At 45.2% G+C, this 15,449-nt stretch overlaps 1 protein-coding gene across 1 annotated transcript in view; it reads left to right on the top strand.

Moving 5' to 3' along the window:
* The window catches only part of MTMR12 (myotubularin related protein 12), a 60,854-nt gene extending 46,122 nt beyond the window's left edge, over positions 1–14,732 (top strand). Inside the window, exons 12-18 of the mRNA XM_011980814.1 lie at positions 459–537; positions 1,927–1,997; positions 4,905–5,077; positions 9,003–9,170; positions 10,493–10,654; positions 11,379–11,438; positions 14,024–14,732. Coding sequence (XP_011836204.1) covers positions 459–537; positions 1,927–1,997; positions 4,905–5,077; positions 9,003–9,170; positions 10,493–10,654; positions 11,379–11,438; positions 14,024–14,593 — 1,283 coding nt within the window. The 3' untranslated portion in view covers positions 14,594–14,732. The remainder of the gene's footprint in view (positions 1–458; positions 538–1,926; positions 1,998–4,904; positions 5,078–9,002; positions 9,171–10,492; positions 10,655–11,378; positions 11,439–14,023) is intronic.
* Positions 14,733–15,449: the final 717 nt, after the last annotated feature.

Genomic DNA, 15,449 nt, shown 5'->3' with positions numbered 1-15,449 from the left:
GTCATGTCATGGTATGCTGGGTGCACGAACTTGTGCATTGAGATTCTAATGAAAGTCCAGTCTGACCCTTAGGCTTCTGTGGCATCAGGATGGATCCAGTTCCTTTTTCCACTTCTAGAATTAGCAGCCTAGATGTCAACTATTTCTGCCTAAAGCGTGTTACTCTCTGTCGACTTACAGGATGAACCATGGCTTTGTGTATGCATTGTAGGAATTTCTTATTTCAGCAATAAAGATCTCTTTTTGACCACCAAAACCTCCTAGGGCCCTACAGCTCAGAAACCGTTTCAGCTGAAGTTTTGAAATGACCCTTACTCATAATAGAGTCCTGTGCCTGGATTCTGCAGTTTGAGTCAGGACTGTTAATCTGAATGACACAGTTGAGGAGCACAGGATTTTTGTGGCAAGTATGTCAGTGAACAATGACCTGACGTCTTTACTCCTTTTTCTTTTTTTAGATAACAGTACTGAATTTTGGGACACAGATATAAAATGGTTTTCTCTGTTGGAAAGTAGCAGCTGGCTTGACATAATCAGGTATTTCAAACCATTGTTTTACTCTTGAATTTTATAATTGTCTAACTCAGGGTAGTAGATCAAACTGACAAATAATTTAACTGTTTGGTATTTCAAAGTTAAATATTCTTAGATCACATGTTCTACAGCTAGATTTTATATTTGCTACTTATTTCTGTGCACATTTGATAGGAATTTATGAACATGCCACCTGCTTACAAGGAGGTGTACTCTACAGACAAGGCATTGAAAAACCACAGAAAGAGTGTGACAACCCAGAATTATTGAGGCAGCAGTGCTGGCCTCCAGGGAGGAAATTGAGGGTGAGAACAGGAGTGATACTGACTTTTCACTGAATACCTCTTTTAATCTTGTGTCTTATGCATATATTATCTGTGTTTTTAAAAACCATGATTAATGTCAGTTATTCGTGGTTTGGGAGTTAGGTTGAGAGTTCCAGAGAACAGTTATATTGCCTTTCCTACTTTCTATATCGAATAGCTCTTCTCTGTTGCCGTTAAATAGAGGATATGGCAGACAAAGGTGCAAAACAGAAATGATGATCAGGGTGAGACAGTAGGTCTAATGCTAGGCTACATTTCAGGAGGGAGAGCAATGCTTCCTGCTGCCTCACACACATTCTCCCTCCATTCTGAAGTGAGTACTATGGAAAGGAGCCTTGGCCCTCCAGACACTGAACTGTGCTTCAGACATCCTGCTACACATCTCATAATTTGAATATATAATGGGAGACAGGGATAAATGTTGTAAAAGCAAATAACCCTTCTTTGTGTGGGGTGGGCAGAGAAGGGTGAGCATCTCTAGCCAGATGAAGGGTTGGGGTGTGGGAAGGGAGGGTGGCTGGGGGGTAGGAGAGGACACCTCTGCAAGCCGAAGACAACATACATGAAGGCCCCCAGTTATAGAAGTCCAAGCTGGGAATAATGGCAACAGTTGCAAAGGGAATAATGTATAGAGAGAGACAAAAAGGATTTCTGAGCATATTGGAGCTTTTTAGCCACTCTGATACATTCAGCAGGTCACCTTAAGTAAAGTAATCTGGACATGTCTCGCATTCTCCAGATATGTTTGATTTTTATGAATCTTGCTCAGCAGCAGACTCAAGCATGAGTTTTTAATAAGAATGTCTAGTTTAGAAATTACCTAGGAGCATTTTCACATCAATTTTAGGATTCCCTTCTGAAAATTTTCAGTTTCTAATGGGCAGGAATATATCCTGGTATCTAAATAATGTAAATGGAAGTTAGTTTCTTTTCTGGAGGATTTTAGTATGGAAAAAAAAAAAATAAGAAGACTGAAGATCAAGTCAGACTATCTCTAAACTACTTAATGTTTTTGTTACCAAGCTCATGAACTAATGCCCCTTTTTCTTGTCTCTTTCCTATTTAGACGTTGCCTGAAAAAAGCAATAGAGATTACAGAATGTATGGAAGCACAAAACATGAATGTTCTTCTTTTAGGTAATATATAGGAAGCACAAAGGATGATTTCCATTTTCCTTCACCTGAGATTCAGTTTTTATATATATAGCTTTGTGTATTTGGAAACAAAAGGAGTGAGTTAGTGTAGAAATCCTTCCTATTCCTTTCTCCCTAACCTTGGAATCCTTTGCCTTGGATTTCAGTGTTAGAGTTTAAAACAAAATTCTTTCACTTCGAACTTGGCAGACCTATTCACCATCCATGAAGGAATTTTTTGGTATCTTTACCAAAGCTCACATTTCTTAATGTTTTGGATTTTGTTTTATATTAACTGAGCTTGGTTAAAGTTAAAATCTTTTTAGAATCCTTCTTATATAAAGAGATCCATGGATGACTTGGTTGTTATTTTTATATCTTTGTGGTTGACAACTTTATACAGTTACCATAGAAACTTGGTGGCCTGTGAGTTCCTTTTCCTCAGTGGGCTTAACTTGCTGTACATGATGCAAACATTCAGAATGTGCGAAAGCAAGTGTAAACCACCATGCAGCGAAGACTGGTGCTGTAACTAGTTACATATGAACTCAAACATTACCTGCTGTTTAGAAATATTAAGTTTCGTATAGCCCCACACTATAAATTAAGTAGATTGTCTCATGCTTATACCCCCAAGCTTTTATCATTCTCTGAAACTGTCTGTAACTGTTGGCCCTAGGTTCTAAGGGCAGCCTGGAAAATGTGTCTTTCTGTGGCTCTGTCCGTCTGACATTGGCTGACCGACTTAGATTTGAATACATTTATTGAGCCCCTGCCATGTGCAGGGCTCTGTTCTGCCTTCTAGAAGTTTGCAACCTAATGAGAGAGTTGCCTTAAGTGTGCTATTGAAAAAGACCCAACCAGCCGTGACAGAACAGAGCATTATTTGAGTACTGAGCAACTAGTGAAAAGGAGGAGGGATAAAGATTGGAGGTCTAAGAAATGGAAGGATTCAGGGCCAGAACACATTAATCACAGAGCTGCATAAAGTGAAATCTGAATCTTTGACTGATGGAACTAAGACGTCCTTCCCTCCTGGATGGACTGCTGAATTGTCCCACCTCTGAAATCTCTTTTAGTCCCTCATTCCATTACCCACAGGAGTATCATTAACACCCTTCAGATCCAAGAAGAAAGAGTTCCTTAAAAATGAAACTTGTGGCTGGACACGGTGGCTCACACCTATAATCCCAGAATTTTGGGAGGCCAAGGAAGGCAGATCACTCAGGGTCAGGAGTTGGAGACCAGCTTGGCCAACATGATGAAACCCTGGCTCTACTAATAATACAAAAATTAGCCGGGCATGGCGCTGTGTGCCTGTAGTCCTGGCTACTCGGGAGGCTGAGGCACAAGAATTCCTTTAATCTGGGAGACAGAGGTTGCAGTGAGCTGAGATTGTGCTGCTGCACTCCAGCCTGAGTGACAGCATGAGACTCTGTCTCCAAAAAAAAGAAACTTGTTTTGAAAACCAGTAGCACTAGAAGACAAAAACAAAAACCTCTGTAACCCATGTCATCCCATAGTTGAGGCTTGTTTCCTGGAGGGAGAAGTGTAAGCTTGGACCCATAGTGCTCTGTGATTATAGCGGTCAAGATGAAAGAGTTGGCACAGTATGAACACCTCCCTAGTTACAATTCTTTTTTTTTTTTTTTTTAAAGACGGAGTCTCCCTCTGTCGCCCAGGCTGGAGTGCAATGGCTCGATCTCGACTCACTGCAACCTTTGCCTCCCAGGTTCAAGCGATTCTCCTGCCTCAGCCTCCTGAGTAGCTGGGATTACAGGTGTGCGCCACCACACCCGGCTAATTTTTGTATTTTTAGTAGAGAAGGGGTTTCGCCATGTTGGTCAGACTGGTCTTGAACTCCTGACATAGTGATCCAGCTGCCTCGGCCTACCAAAGTGCTGGGATTACAGGCGTGAGCCACTGCGCCCAGCCTACAATTCAGTCTTAAGTTTCTCTAACGCCAATGATACTAGCACCATCCTCCTCATGGACATTTTTTAAAAACAACTTGAGTTGTACCTGTTTTTGTGAAAGGGAAACTATGGGGCTGTAGACCCTGACTTTTAGGATCTTAAAATTCTAAGACAAATGCACGGATAAAGATGTGTGGTGTTTTGCTCTAAGTGATGAATGTTAAACAAGTATGTGAGTGAACTTTTCATCAAATGAGTTTTGGAAAGTGCAGCAGGTGGGCATGTGCAAGTAGACCAAGAAGGGTTTGTCTCCTAGGCTAGGCAGGAGAAGCAGGCACCTCTATGTTCCTCAAACAGAAAAGGACAGAGCCTTAGAGCTGAAAATAGAAATAATTTTGCTACAGTCAAGAAATATTAAACTTTCTCCAAAGTAGAGTTAGTGGAGGACTTAGGAGTGGAGGAAGGGATGTCTGAGGTGAATCTGATAAGCAGCTGAGCCGTGAAACAGTGAGTTCAGTGATGGAGGCTTCCACAGCCCAGGAGGAGTTCAGTGATGGAGGCTTCCACAGCCCAGGAGGAGTTCAGTGATGGAGGCTTCTACAGCCCAGGAGGGAAGAGCTTTAGTCTTGGCCTGCGGAGCCTGGCAGGTCATCATGATGTAGGCGATTCTGTTGTCTCTGTGTGGCACACCTAGACCCCCACATGCTGAAAGTAGCTTTGCAATGCTGCATTTATTTATTCAGTATGCAAATCCATATTTCGTACCAGCATGTGCCGGAACCTGTACTAGACATGCTAGAGCAGTTCATCTCTCAGTCTGAAAACATAACCCTTTGTTATTGGCCCTTGCCTTTAGGGAATAAGAGCATGACCGTTAATAGTAGACCTTGGTGTTGGGAATCCTACTTTTAACTGTTTAAGTGAGAGCATTCTGAAACTTTTTAACATTTTATGCCCTCCTTCCTCCTTGCACTGCTACTGGGACCTCTCCTAGAGGAGAATGCATCCGACCTCTGCTGTCTCATTTCCTCTCTGGTGCAACTGATGATGGACCCCCACTGCCGAACCAGAATTGGTTTCCAGAGCCTCATCCAAAAGGAGTGGGTCATGGGTGGCCACTGTTTCTTGGATCGCTGCAACCATCTCCGCCAGAACGACAAAGAGGAGGTGAGTTCCCTCACTGCAGACTGTTTCCGTCATGGGGAGAACTAGTGAATCTCTTATTTAATACCTGTCATCAGATGTAGGGTTGCTGCTTGCAAAGTGTAAGCCAAACAGGTTTGTTAAGAAAACTAGGATCATTTCATTGTGTGATGACTTTGAATACTTTAAATAATAGTGAAACCTTTCCCAGAGGAAAGAGATTAACAGGTATGTTCAGTTTTCTAAATTGTGTACACCAAGGGTGTATACATATTTCATAGTGGGAATAATATTTATTAATGAGACTTAAATATAGAGTAACTCAGTGAGGGAGACTCCTACCTTTTCTATAAAATTAGTCTTTGCAATAAATAGATATGCAGGGTGCAGGTTTTCTACAAAAAATATAGGTTGAACATCCCTTATCTGAAAGTCATGGTACCAGACGTGTTTCAGATTTCAAATTGTTTTGGATTTTGGAATAATTGCACTCCACTCAATTACTGGTTGAGCATCCTTAATCCGAAAATTGGATGCCAGGCATGATGATTTGCGCCTGTAATCCCAGCACTTTGGGAGAACAGGAGTTTGAAACCAGCCTGGGCAACATAGAGAGACCTCATCTCTACCAAAAATAAAAATAAAATAAAATAAACTGGGCATGGTGGTGCCTGACTACAGCCCCAGCTACTAGGGAGGGTGAGGTGAGAGGATTGCTTGAGCCCGGGAGATCAAAGCTGCAGTGAGCCATGATTGTGCCACCGTACTCCAGCCTGAGTGACAGTGAGACCCTATCTCAAAATAAATAAAGTTTTAGATTTTGGAACTGAATGATTTCAGATTTTCAGAGTCAATTTTTTTTTTTTTTTTTTTTTTTTGAGACAGAGTCTTGCTCTGTTGCACAGGCTAGAGTGCAGTGGTGCAGTCTCAGCTCACTGCAGCCTCCGCCTCCTGGGTTTAAGCTTATCTCCTGCCTCAGCCTCCTGAGTAATTGACATTACAGGTGTGTGCCACCATGCCCAGCTAATTTTTTGTATTTTTAGTAGAGATGGGATATCACCATGTTGGCCAGGCTGGTCTTGAACTCCTGACCTCAAGTGACCCACCTGCCTCAGCCTCCCAAAGTGCTGGGATTACAGGCGTGAGCCACCGTGCCCAGCCATTCAGAGTCAATTTTCCTTACACATAAACCTTTTTGAAATAAAGCACAGGGCCAGGCACGGTGGCTCACATCTGTAATCCCAGCACTTTGGGAGGCCAAGGCAGGCAGATCACAAGGTCAGGAGGTAGAGACCATCCTGGCTAACATGGTGAAACCCCGTGTCTACTAAAAATACAAAAAATTAGCTGGGCATGGTGGCACATGCCTATAGTCCCAGCTACTTGGGAGGCTGAGGCAGGAGAATCACTTGAACCCACGAGGCAGAGGTTGCAGTGAGCCGAGATCGTGCTCCTGCATTCTAGCCTGGGTGACAGAGTGAGACTCCGTCTCAAAAAAAAAAAAAAATAATGAAATAAAGCACAGGATTATGTTAATACCATCTGTTACCAGGGCCTTAGTGGTAGCCTGGGTGGGACTGTGCCCACAGCCTCTTCTGCTTGTGTCTGGATTAATTGCTCCAGGCCTGGGCCTCCAAGTTCAGGCACAGGAGAGTTAGCATTTTAGGTCACTTGGTGAAAATGAGTCCCCCAAATTGTGCTGTACATGTCTAGGTGACAGCTGTACACACTCCATTGGCTGCCTTATTGATGATTGGTGAAAGGAAAAATGAAAACACTTTCTTTAATCAACTCATCTGCAGAGCTGACGTGTGCTAGCAGTGTGACTTGTGGTTTTTCATAGTCCGGGTAGTCAGCATGTCTGTCTGTGGTGCGGAACAGCTTGACACAGAATGCTGTGGGTACACAGAGCCATGGCTCCTGATCGTAAGGGCTTGGCAGGTTCCTGGGGTGATCCATGTCTCTCTCACTGAGCAAGATGGTTTCTTTCAGGCCTGGCCTGTACTCACCTGTGTCCCACTGAGCTGAATAGAAATCACATCTTTCAGTCCTGGAAGGGACTTTATGGAATTAATTTGAAAGGGTGACAGCATTTACATAACATGGTAGGCAGAAAGAGCTGATACTTTGTGGAGATAAGTGTGGTTGTTTTTTTTTCTTTTTCTCTTTTTTTTCTTTTTTTTTTTAAGAGAAGGAGTTTCACTCTTGTTGGCCAGGCTGGAGTGCAATGGCATGATCTTGGCTCACTGCAACCTCCTCCTCCCAGGTTCAAGTGATTCTCCTACCTTGGCCTCTTTAAGTAGCTGGGATTATAGGCATGCCCCTCTATTCCCGGCTAATTTTGTATTTTCATTAGAGACGGGGTTTCACCATGTTGGTCAGGCTGATGTCAAACTCCTGACCTCAGGTGATCCACCCACTTTAGCCTCCCAAAGTGTTGGGATTACAGGCATGAGCCACAGTGCCCGGCCTTGTTTTGTTTTTGAGACATGGTCTCTCTCTGTTGCCCAGTCTGGAATACAGTTGCACAGTCATAGCTTACTGCAGTTTCGACCCCCTGGGCTCAAGCAATCCTCCTGCCTCAGCCTCCTGAGTAGCTGGGACTATAGGCGTGCACTACCATGTCTAGCTAATTTTTGTATTTTTTGTAGAGATGGGTTTTGCCATATTTCCCAGGTTGGTCTCAAACTCCCGGGCTCAGGCGATCCATCTGCCTCAGCCTCCCAAAGTGCTGGAAATACAGGCATGAGCCACAGCACCTAGCCATATGTTTTTGTATATCTTGAGAAAAGGGGGGACTGGCAGGCACCATGTCTAATGGGGAAAGAGTCTAAGAAGAGACCTGATCTGCTGTTCACCCAGCCCTTGGAGAGGTCACCCGTATTTTCTGAGCCTATTGCCCTGCCTATACAGTGCAGTTCAAGTATTTTCCACTCTATTTAATGATATTATGCATAAAGTGAGGTGTGAAATAAAGTTGCTGTACAAATGTTTCTTAGCATCTCAATGTGGACATACTGGAATTTTGAAGGAAAATTGGGTGGTCAAATTTGTGATAAGATTGAAGCAGCACTGCGCTTTAAGAGCTGCATTCCCATGCATCTCTCTCTGTCATGAGCCCTGTGTGAGACCCTGGGGGCCGGCCTCTGGGCATCTCCAATCTTCCGTTTTCTCCTCTGAAAGGGAGAAACTGTAATATAGCTTGTCTTAGCCCCCTGGCAGGATCACTGGTGAATCAGGGAGGATAAGCGCTTTCTAAATGATAAAGCATACTAGAAACTACTCTCCCTGCTCATCAAGGGCTCACCTCTGGGAGCTAATAAATGATGCTTGTGGATTTGTAAAGATACATTTTGAAAACATTTTGAAACTCACTTTCACTGCTTCTCCCTTGTCTCCATCCCCGTTGTCTTCTGGGCCCTCAGTGTGGGGTGGGCAGGAGGCTTCTTCCAGGTTGGTCTTCAGAATCAAACCCTGTCAGTCAGTGTGTGGGAGGTGGGGCATGGAAGTTCCCTCCCACCCCCCGTAACTTTGTATTGACAAAATTCAAAGTAGCACTCATAATTAAGTACATTTTTTGGTAATATGGTATTACTAGTGGAAGAATGGAATTTTTTTGGAGGAGATAACGTTTTGCTTAATTGAGGTTCTAAGTTAGTGTTTTCTATTATCAGAATCCATTGCAGATGCTCATCTGTAACACTGATCCATAATGAGGTTTTTACACATTTCATCTTTGAAATGTCTTTGACACAGGTATATAAATCGCAAGCATGTGATTTCAGTTGAGCATATTTCTCACTTGGGATGGAATGGAGTATTCTGTGTTTCCCAGAGAATGAAGTCCCCGGAAGTGCTTATTTCACAGCTGTTGAGGTGCTGTCCCCTGAACTCAGGATGGCTTGCACTGGGCTCTGCCCACCAAGTAATGTATCTTGTTTTCATGCAGGTTCCTGTGTTCCTGCTTTTCCTAGATTGTGTCTGGCAGCTGGTGCACCAGCATCCCCCGGCATTTGAATTCACAGAGACTTACCTGACTGTTTTGTCAGATAGCCTGTACATACCTATTTTTAGCACCTTCTTCTTCAATTCACCTCATCAAAAAGATACTAACATGGTAAGAGTCCCTCTTAGGAACGTGTGTATTAAAGAGGCTTCCTCTCACAAGTAGGATGCAGTAATACTGATGCTAAAAGTGGTCTTCACTTGACAGCACATACACTAAAGAAAGTTGGAATGATACAGAGAAGATTAGCATGGCCCCTGCGAGAGGATGACATGCAAACTCATGAGACATTCCATATTTTAAAAAAGATATTGGGTCAGGCGCGGTGGCTCAAGCCTGTAATCCCAGCACTTTGGGAGGCTGAGACGGGCGGATCACGAGGTCAGGAGATTGAGACCATCCTGGTTAACACGGTGAAACCCTGTCTCTACTAAAAAAATACAAAAAACTAGCCAGGCAAGGTGGCAAGCGCCTATAGTCCCAGCTACTTGGGAGGCTGAGGCAAGAGAATGGCGTGAACCCGGGAGGCGGAGCTTGCAGTGAGCTGAGATCCGGCCACTGCACTCCAGCCTGGGCGGCAGAGCAAGACTCCATCTCAAAAAAAAAAAGATACTGAACACTATATACCAAGCATTGTTGTAAGACTTTCTTAGGTATTAATCCTTACAGCACCCTATGGCATATGCATTTTTATTATCCTGGAGGAAGCTGAGGCAAAAAAAGGATAAGTAACTCACCTGTGGTCACATGGTAAATATTGGAGCTAGAAGCAAGTGTTGAAGCTGGGGAATTAAGCAAAATTCAAAGCTGTCTGTTTTAAAGACAGTCAGACCAGATGTCCTCCCATCTGTTTGCCTGATGCCTGGAATTCCTCTGTGAAAGAATGGGGACCAGCAGAGCAGGGAAGCTAGGCTTTTCCTTCCATCTTAACCCTTTTGGCCCCTCCTGGGCTGTGCCCCCAATTAGATAATCTCAGTGCTTCTGAGCAGCCTCCTGAGGGGTACAGGGTTTCCTTGAGCTGGGAGGATTACCAAATCCCCCAGTGAAGTAGGAGCAACAGCCCTGCTTTCAGAGCCCAGCCTTGTGACTCACCAGCTTCATGACCTTGGGCAGTTCAGTTTTCTGAGCCTTGGTTTCCTCAAATGTAAAATTGGAAAAGCACCAGTTACCTCGCGAGACTGTGGAAGCACCCAGCACAGCGGCTGGTGTGTAGACTGCTGGAAAGGAAGTGTCCTTGTTCTTGCACTCCTCCCCCACCAAAAGCTTGTAGCGAATAACCACAGGTAGCCTCAGCCTATAAAAATGAAGTGCCCACGATTCTTCATTCTCAGGGCAGGGCAGGAGCACACTTCCTGGTGCCTGTGTCCAAAAGTATGTGTCTGCCTTCCTCAGCCCTCCCTGGAAGACAGCGTGACCTGTGCTTGTTTTGGCAGGGTAGAGAAGGCCAGGATACACAAAGCAAGCCTTTGAATCTGCTCACCGTGTGGGATTGGTCGGTGCAGTTTGAACCCAAAGCCCAGACATTGCTCAAAAACCCTCTCTATGTGGAAAAGCCGAAACTGGACAAAGGCCAACGGAAAGGAATGCGCTTCAAAGTAAGATGTCCACATGTCTAAACCCCGTTCAGCTGCCCAGACCCCATGCATGTAGTGATAAAAGATACTTATGGATTCTGTCTGCCAGCACGTTCTCCCCTCAAAGCGGTCTGCAGAGTCGAAACTTGTGATGGTCAAATTGTCAAGGACCATTAGAATCCTTTGCTTTCAGCAAATCACCTTTGCCCTTGTGCAACAGGGCCATTTGCCAAATGTCACAGTGGATGCTGCTGCCCTGGTCATACTCCATGGAATCGTACCTCTTGTCCTGCCTGTGTGTGTGTGTTAGTAGAGTAAAAGGAACACTGAATGTGTGGGTTTTACTTGGCCAGTACTGGTTCATTTATTATAATAAATAGTAAGACTTTTCTTAATGAGCTGTGCCTGTAAACCACGGGTTGCACAACTCTTTCTGTCAAGGGCTGCAAAGTCTCTGTCACAAGTACCCCTCTACTGTTGTAGTACAAAAGAAGCCTTAGGCTGCTCTGCCCATGGAGTAGCCATTCTTTATTCCTTTACTTAAAAAAAAAAAAGGAGCCTTAGTAGGCGAACAAGTAGGCATAGCTGTGTTCCAGTGTTTACGAGAACAGGCGCCAGTCCAGATTTGGCCTGAGGGGTGGCCAGTTTGCTGACCTATGCTATGAACCACAAATGTCAGAAACTCATTTTAGTTGATAATCCCAAAGTTGCCTAACTGATGAATTATTTAACTGACATTTCCTAGCTCTGTCTTCAGACCCAGAATTTCTCCCTCACAGAGTCCACAAAAGAGAGAGCAGTGATGGTAAGTCCAAGTCGACGCATGTCACTGCCTTCTCCATGCCATCCTTATCCTGCCTGATCTGGAGGGGCTTCAGAAAGCCTGGCCCTTTCTGGTGTCAGAGTTGGTTCCTTTCTACAGAGGACTGGGGACCTGGGTGAGCCACGGCCAGCAGAGACAATATTGGCTGCTGAACGACTCAGAATGGCCACTCTGCCCTTTTAGGGGCCGCGGGCCCAGGGTGGAGTTTCCCCTTTCTGATGAGCGTCTCCTGCTAGTTTAAGCAGAATTGCCCTGAGCCCCAGAACAGCTCGGCCGGAAATCGGTTTTTCTTCAGTGTGTTGTGCCCCCTGGTGGCTGCATGCACATTCTCATGAGCGCCGGATTGACACCACAGAAACTGCCCTGTGCCAGAGTGGCAGGGGACCTCAGAGACAGCAAGGACAACCCCTTGTTTTATAGGGGAGAACCTGAGGCTCTCCCTTCCAATAATGGATTTCATGTCTCTCCTCAGACCCGGCTTTTCTAATCATCTCTTTTCCTTGGGAGATAGAGACAGCCTGAGCTCCAGGAGTTGGCAGGTGGGAAAGGACAGAGCTGAAGGGGTGGAGAATTTCAGGTCGAAATAGCTAAATCACAGTTGGGACGGGGGCGAAAAGAAGCCTTGAAGCCTTTGGGTAAGAAGACCAGATATCAGGTGGGGCGACGCGTTGAGCAGCCTGGTGGCCTGGGGGAAGTTCTGCAGAGACTCCGAGGAAGCAGGGGCTGAGCAGCATGTGGTGCTGCCATGCGAATGCCACACGGGGAGGGACCCATTTCAGTGTGCAGCCTCGGTGACAGCCGCAGGCATAGGCCAGGCTTTGGCCTGCGGAGCTGCTGGCATGTCAGCTGCTCTTGAGTACTCTTTTCACTTAGGAGATAGAAGGGGGCTTCCATAACCAAGGAGAGCTCAGTAGAGAGCCCAGGCTCTGGAGCCAGACTGTTTGAACCATCACCTTTGGCACTGAGCAGCAGTGCCTTCGGCAGATTGCTTACCCCTGTGCCTTAGTTTCCTCACTTGTAAAATGGGGCAATAATGATGACTTGGAGAATGATGTGCTCAGTGAATGTGAGTACTGAGCACAGAACCAAGCAGGCAGGAAGCACTGGGTGATGGTTCAGTGTAGTCCCTGCCCTACCTGGCACATCTTCACAATGGAGAAAAGAGAGGCCACTGAATCCTGGCCTTCATCTCTCCTGAGCCTGGATGGAAAGTCAAATTCTGGTCACCTCCGAGTTGTGGTCTTGTGGATGGTTTTGCTTTCTTTTTAATATTTTTATTTTTATTCCATATTTCATAATGTAATAATTTTCTTTACAATAAAGAATATTTTTTTACAAGGAAGAAACACTGCTGGAAATATGTTAGAGTTAGAGCAAGCCTGAAAGTTAAGTTGTTATCTCTTCTTCAAATGAATAGGAGCAAAAGAGCTGGACAAACAGCTTCTCCCCACGTTTTTTTACTTCTCATTTGAGCACTGGGGAACCCTCATGACCTTCTGACCACATCCATCTTTCATAACCCTTTCTTTCTTTTTTTTTTTTTTTGAGTTGGAGTTTCACTCATTGCCCAGGCTGGAGTGCTATGGCATGATCTCGGCTCACTGCAGCCTCTGCCTCCTGGGTTCAAGCAGTTGTCCTCCCTCAGCCTTAGGTGCCCACCACCACACCCTGCTAATTTTTTTGTATTTTTAGTGGAGATGGGGTTTTGCCATTTTGGCCAGGTTGGTCTTGAACTCCTGGCCTCAGGTGATCTGCCTGCCTCGGTCTCCCAAAGTGCTAGGATTACAGGCATGAGCTACTGTGCCCAGCCTCCCAACCCTTTCACAGTGCACCCCCAAATATAATACTCTGCTCTGGCCACAGAGATAATTACCAAGGGGGGAAATAGGAAAATGTGAAAATGTTCTCACATTTTCTACTGCTCGCAGGTTGCCAGACAAATCTGGTCAACTTAGCTGGCTCATCAAATTTCTTTGCTCTCACCTGCCTGTTTTCTTTATCTAAAAGAATCTTTATGACTTAGGCTTAAACTCCCACTGGATGTCTGATAAGCTGCTATTTCACCCATGCGATACCATCTTCTGGTAGTCAGCAGTGCCTGCTTGCAGTTGTTGAGAAGATTGTAGTGGTTAACAGCCTGAAAGTTCTCAAAGAGGAAACATCTTTTTCCCTTTAGAACACAAATAGGCCTGAGCCACAAGTTCCTCTCAATCATTAAACTATCTTCAGTTCAACAGCTTTTTCAGAAGTACTTTGTGTCCTGTGGAGCTTCTGTGACAGAGAAGGAGGGTCACCGAAAGCTCCTTTCTCTGTCCCAGCATGCCTTTCTGCACAGCTGCCACATGCACCTGCTTTCCCATTGGTTTCTGGTACAGTGTGCACCATGAGAATACACAGGAACACTCCACCTCTGGATGTCACCGTGTGTTAATGAGTACGCATTCACATGGCAACGCTGATGTCTCTTGGAACTTGTTAAAGCAGGGTTATGCTCTGTTTTTTATGGTAACAACTGTTAACTGTGCCTGTGATGTTAACCAGCGATTTTTATTTGTTTCCTCTCAAAGCATCAACGACAACTTTCTTTGCCACTTACGCAATCTAAGTCATCTCCCAAAAGAGGATTTTTCAGGGAAGAAACAGATCATTTGATTAAAAACCTTCTGGGCAAGAGAATTAGCAAACTTATTAATTCTTCTGATGAGCTCCAAGACAACTTTCGAGAGTTCTATGACAGCTGGCATAGCAAGCCCACTGACTACCATGGTTTGTTGTTACCGCATATTGAGGGGCCCGAAATCAAAGTCTGGGCCCAGCGCTACCTGCGCTGGATTCCAGAAGCCCAAATCCTAGGTGGTAGCCGAGTGGCCACTATGAGCAAACTCTTGGAAATGATAGAGGAAGTCCAGAGTTTACAAGAAAAGATCGACGAGAGACACCACAGCCAGCAGGCCCCCCAGGCTGAGGCCCCCTGCCTGCTGAGGAACTCTGCCCGCCTGTCCTCTTTGTTTCCTTTTGCTCTGCTCCAGCGACATTCCTCTAAGCCGGTCTTACCCACCAGTGGCTGGAAAGCTTTGGGAGATGAAGATGATTTGGCCAAACGAGAAGATGAGTTCGTGGACCTAGGGGACGTGTGACCTGTTTATTGAGTGACTGTGAAAGAGGAATGTGGGAGATTGGGACAGCTGATCCCCGGATTCATGTCACGCAGCAGCTAATGCTGGCCGGGTCCTTAGCCCGGCACTCCGTTGGAGTAAAGCTGGGCCTTCGGGAAAAGAGGTGGCTCTCATTATCGTTTCATGGTTCTAAAAGACTATGCAATTGAAACTGCATCTGTAGTATTATTAATTGGAAGGAATTATTACTTGACCCGTGATAGGGTTGTGGCCGTTTTCTGATGCCTAAGTATTATACAGAGCGTGCAATGGCCAGTTTACCAGAAAGGGCTTCAGTAAGATATTCTTGGACTTGATACTTTCTTCAGACCCTCTTTGTGCCAAGATAATTTATCCAGTCATTGGAAATAGTAAGTTTCTGTGTAACCCATCTCAATTACAGAAGCAAGTTCAGCTTTACGTATTTGTATGGCGAGTTGAAGATTCAGATAGAGGTATTAAGATGTGTGGCATTTACTTAAACCATCACATTTTTTCTTTCTATGCCCCTTTGCCTGTAAAACACCTGGGAAGTTCCACTGGTCTCATCCATCCTGATGCTTTGCCTGTGGGTGGGGGCTAGTCAGCCACCACCCTCTTTTCTGTGCTGCCAGCCCCAGGTCTTCTTCCGCCTGCTCCACACCACTCGCCGCTGTCCCTCTGCACTCCCTGCCTTGGTGCGCGTAGTCCCAGTGTCTCATTGCCAAACCTCTTGGTTACGCTGTGGGGATCTGTTTCTTTGCCTGAAATCCTTCCTGAGGAGCTTCCATTCCTCTGGAGTCTCTCGTTGTTTGGAACAAATCGCTTCGCCTTTTTCTACTTGCCTGCTGAGGATTTG

The sequence above is a fragment of the Mandrillus leucophaeus genome, unplaced genomic scaffold (assembly GCF_000951045.1).
Source record: "Mandrillus leucophaeus isolate KB7577 unplaced genomic scaffold, Mleu.le_1.0 Scaffold218, whole genome shotgun sequence".
Taxonomy (NCBI): domain Eukaryota; kingdom Metazoa; phylum Chordata; class Mammalia; order Primates; family Cercopithecidae; genus Mandrillus; species Mandrillus leucophaeus.
The sequence above is the reverse complement of the archived record's forward strand: the minus strand, read 5'-3'. Positions and strand labels throughout refer to the sequence as shown.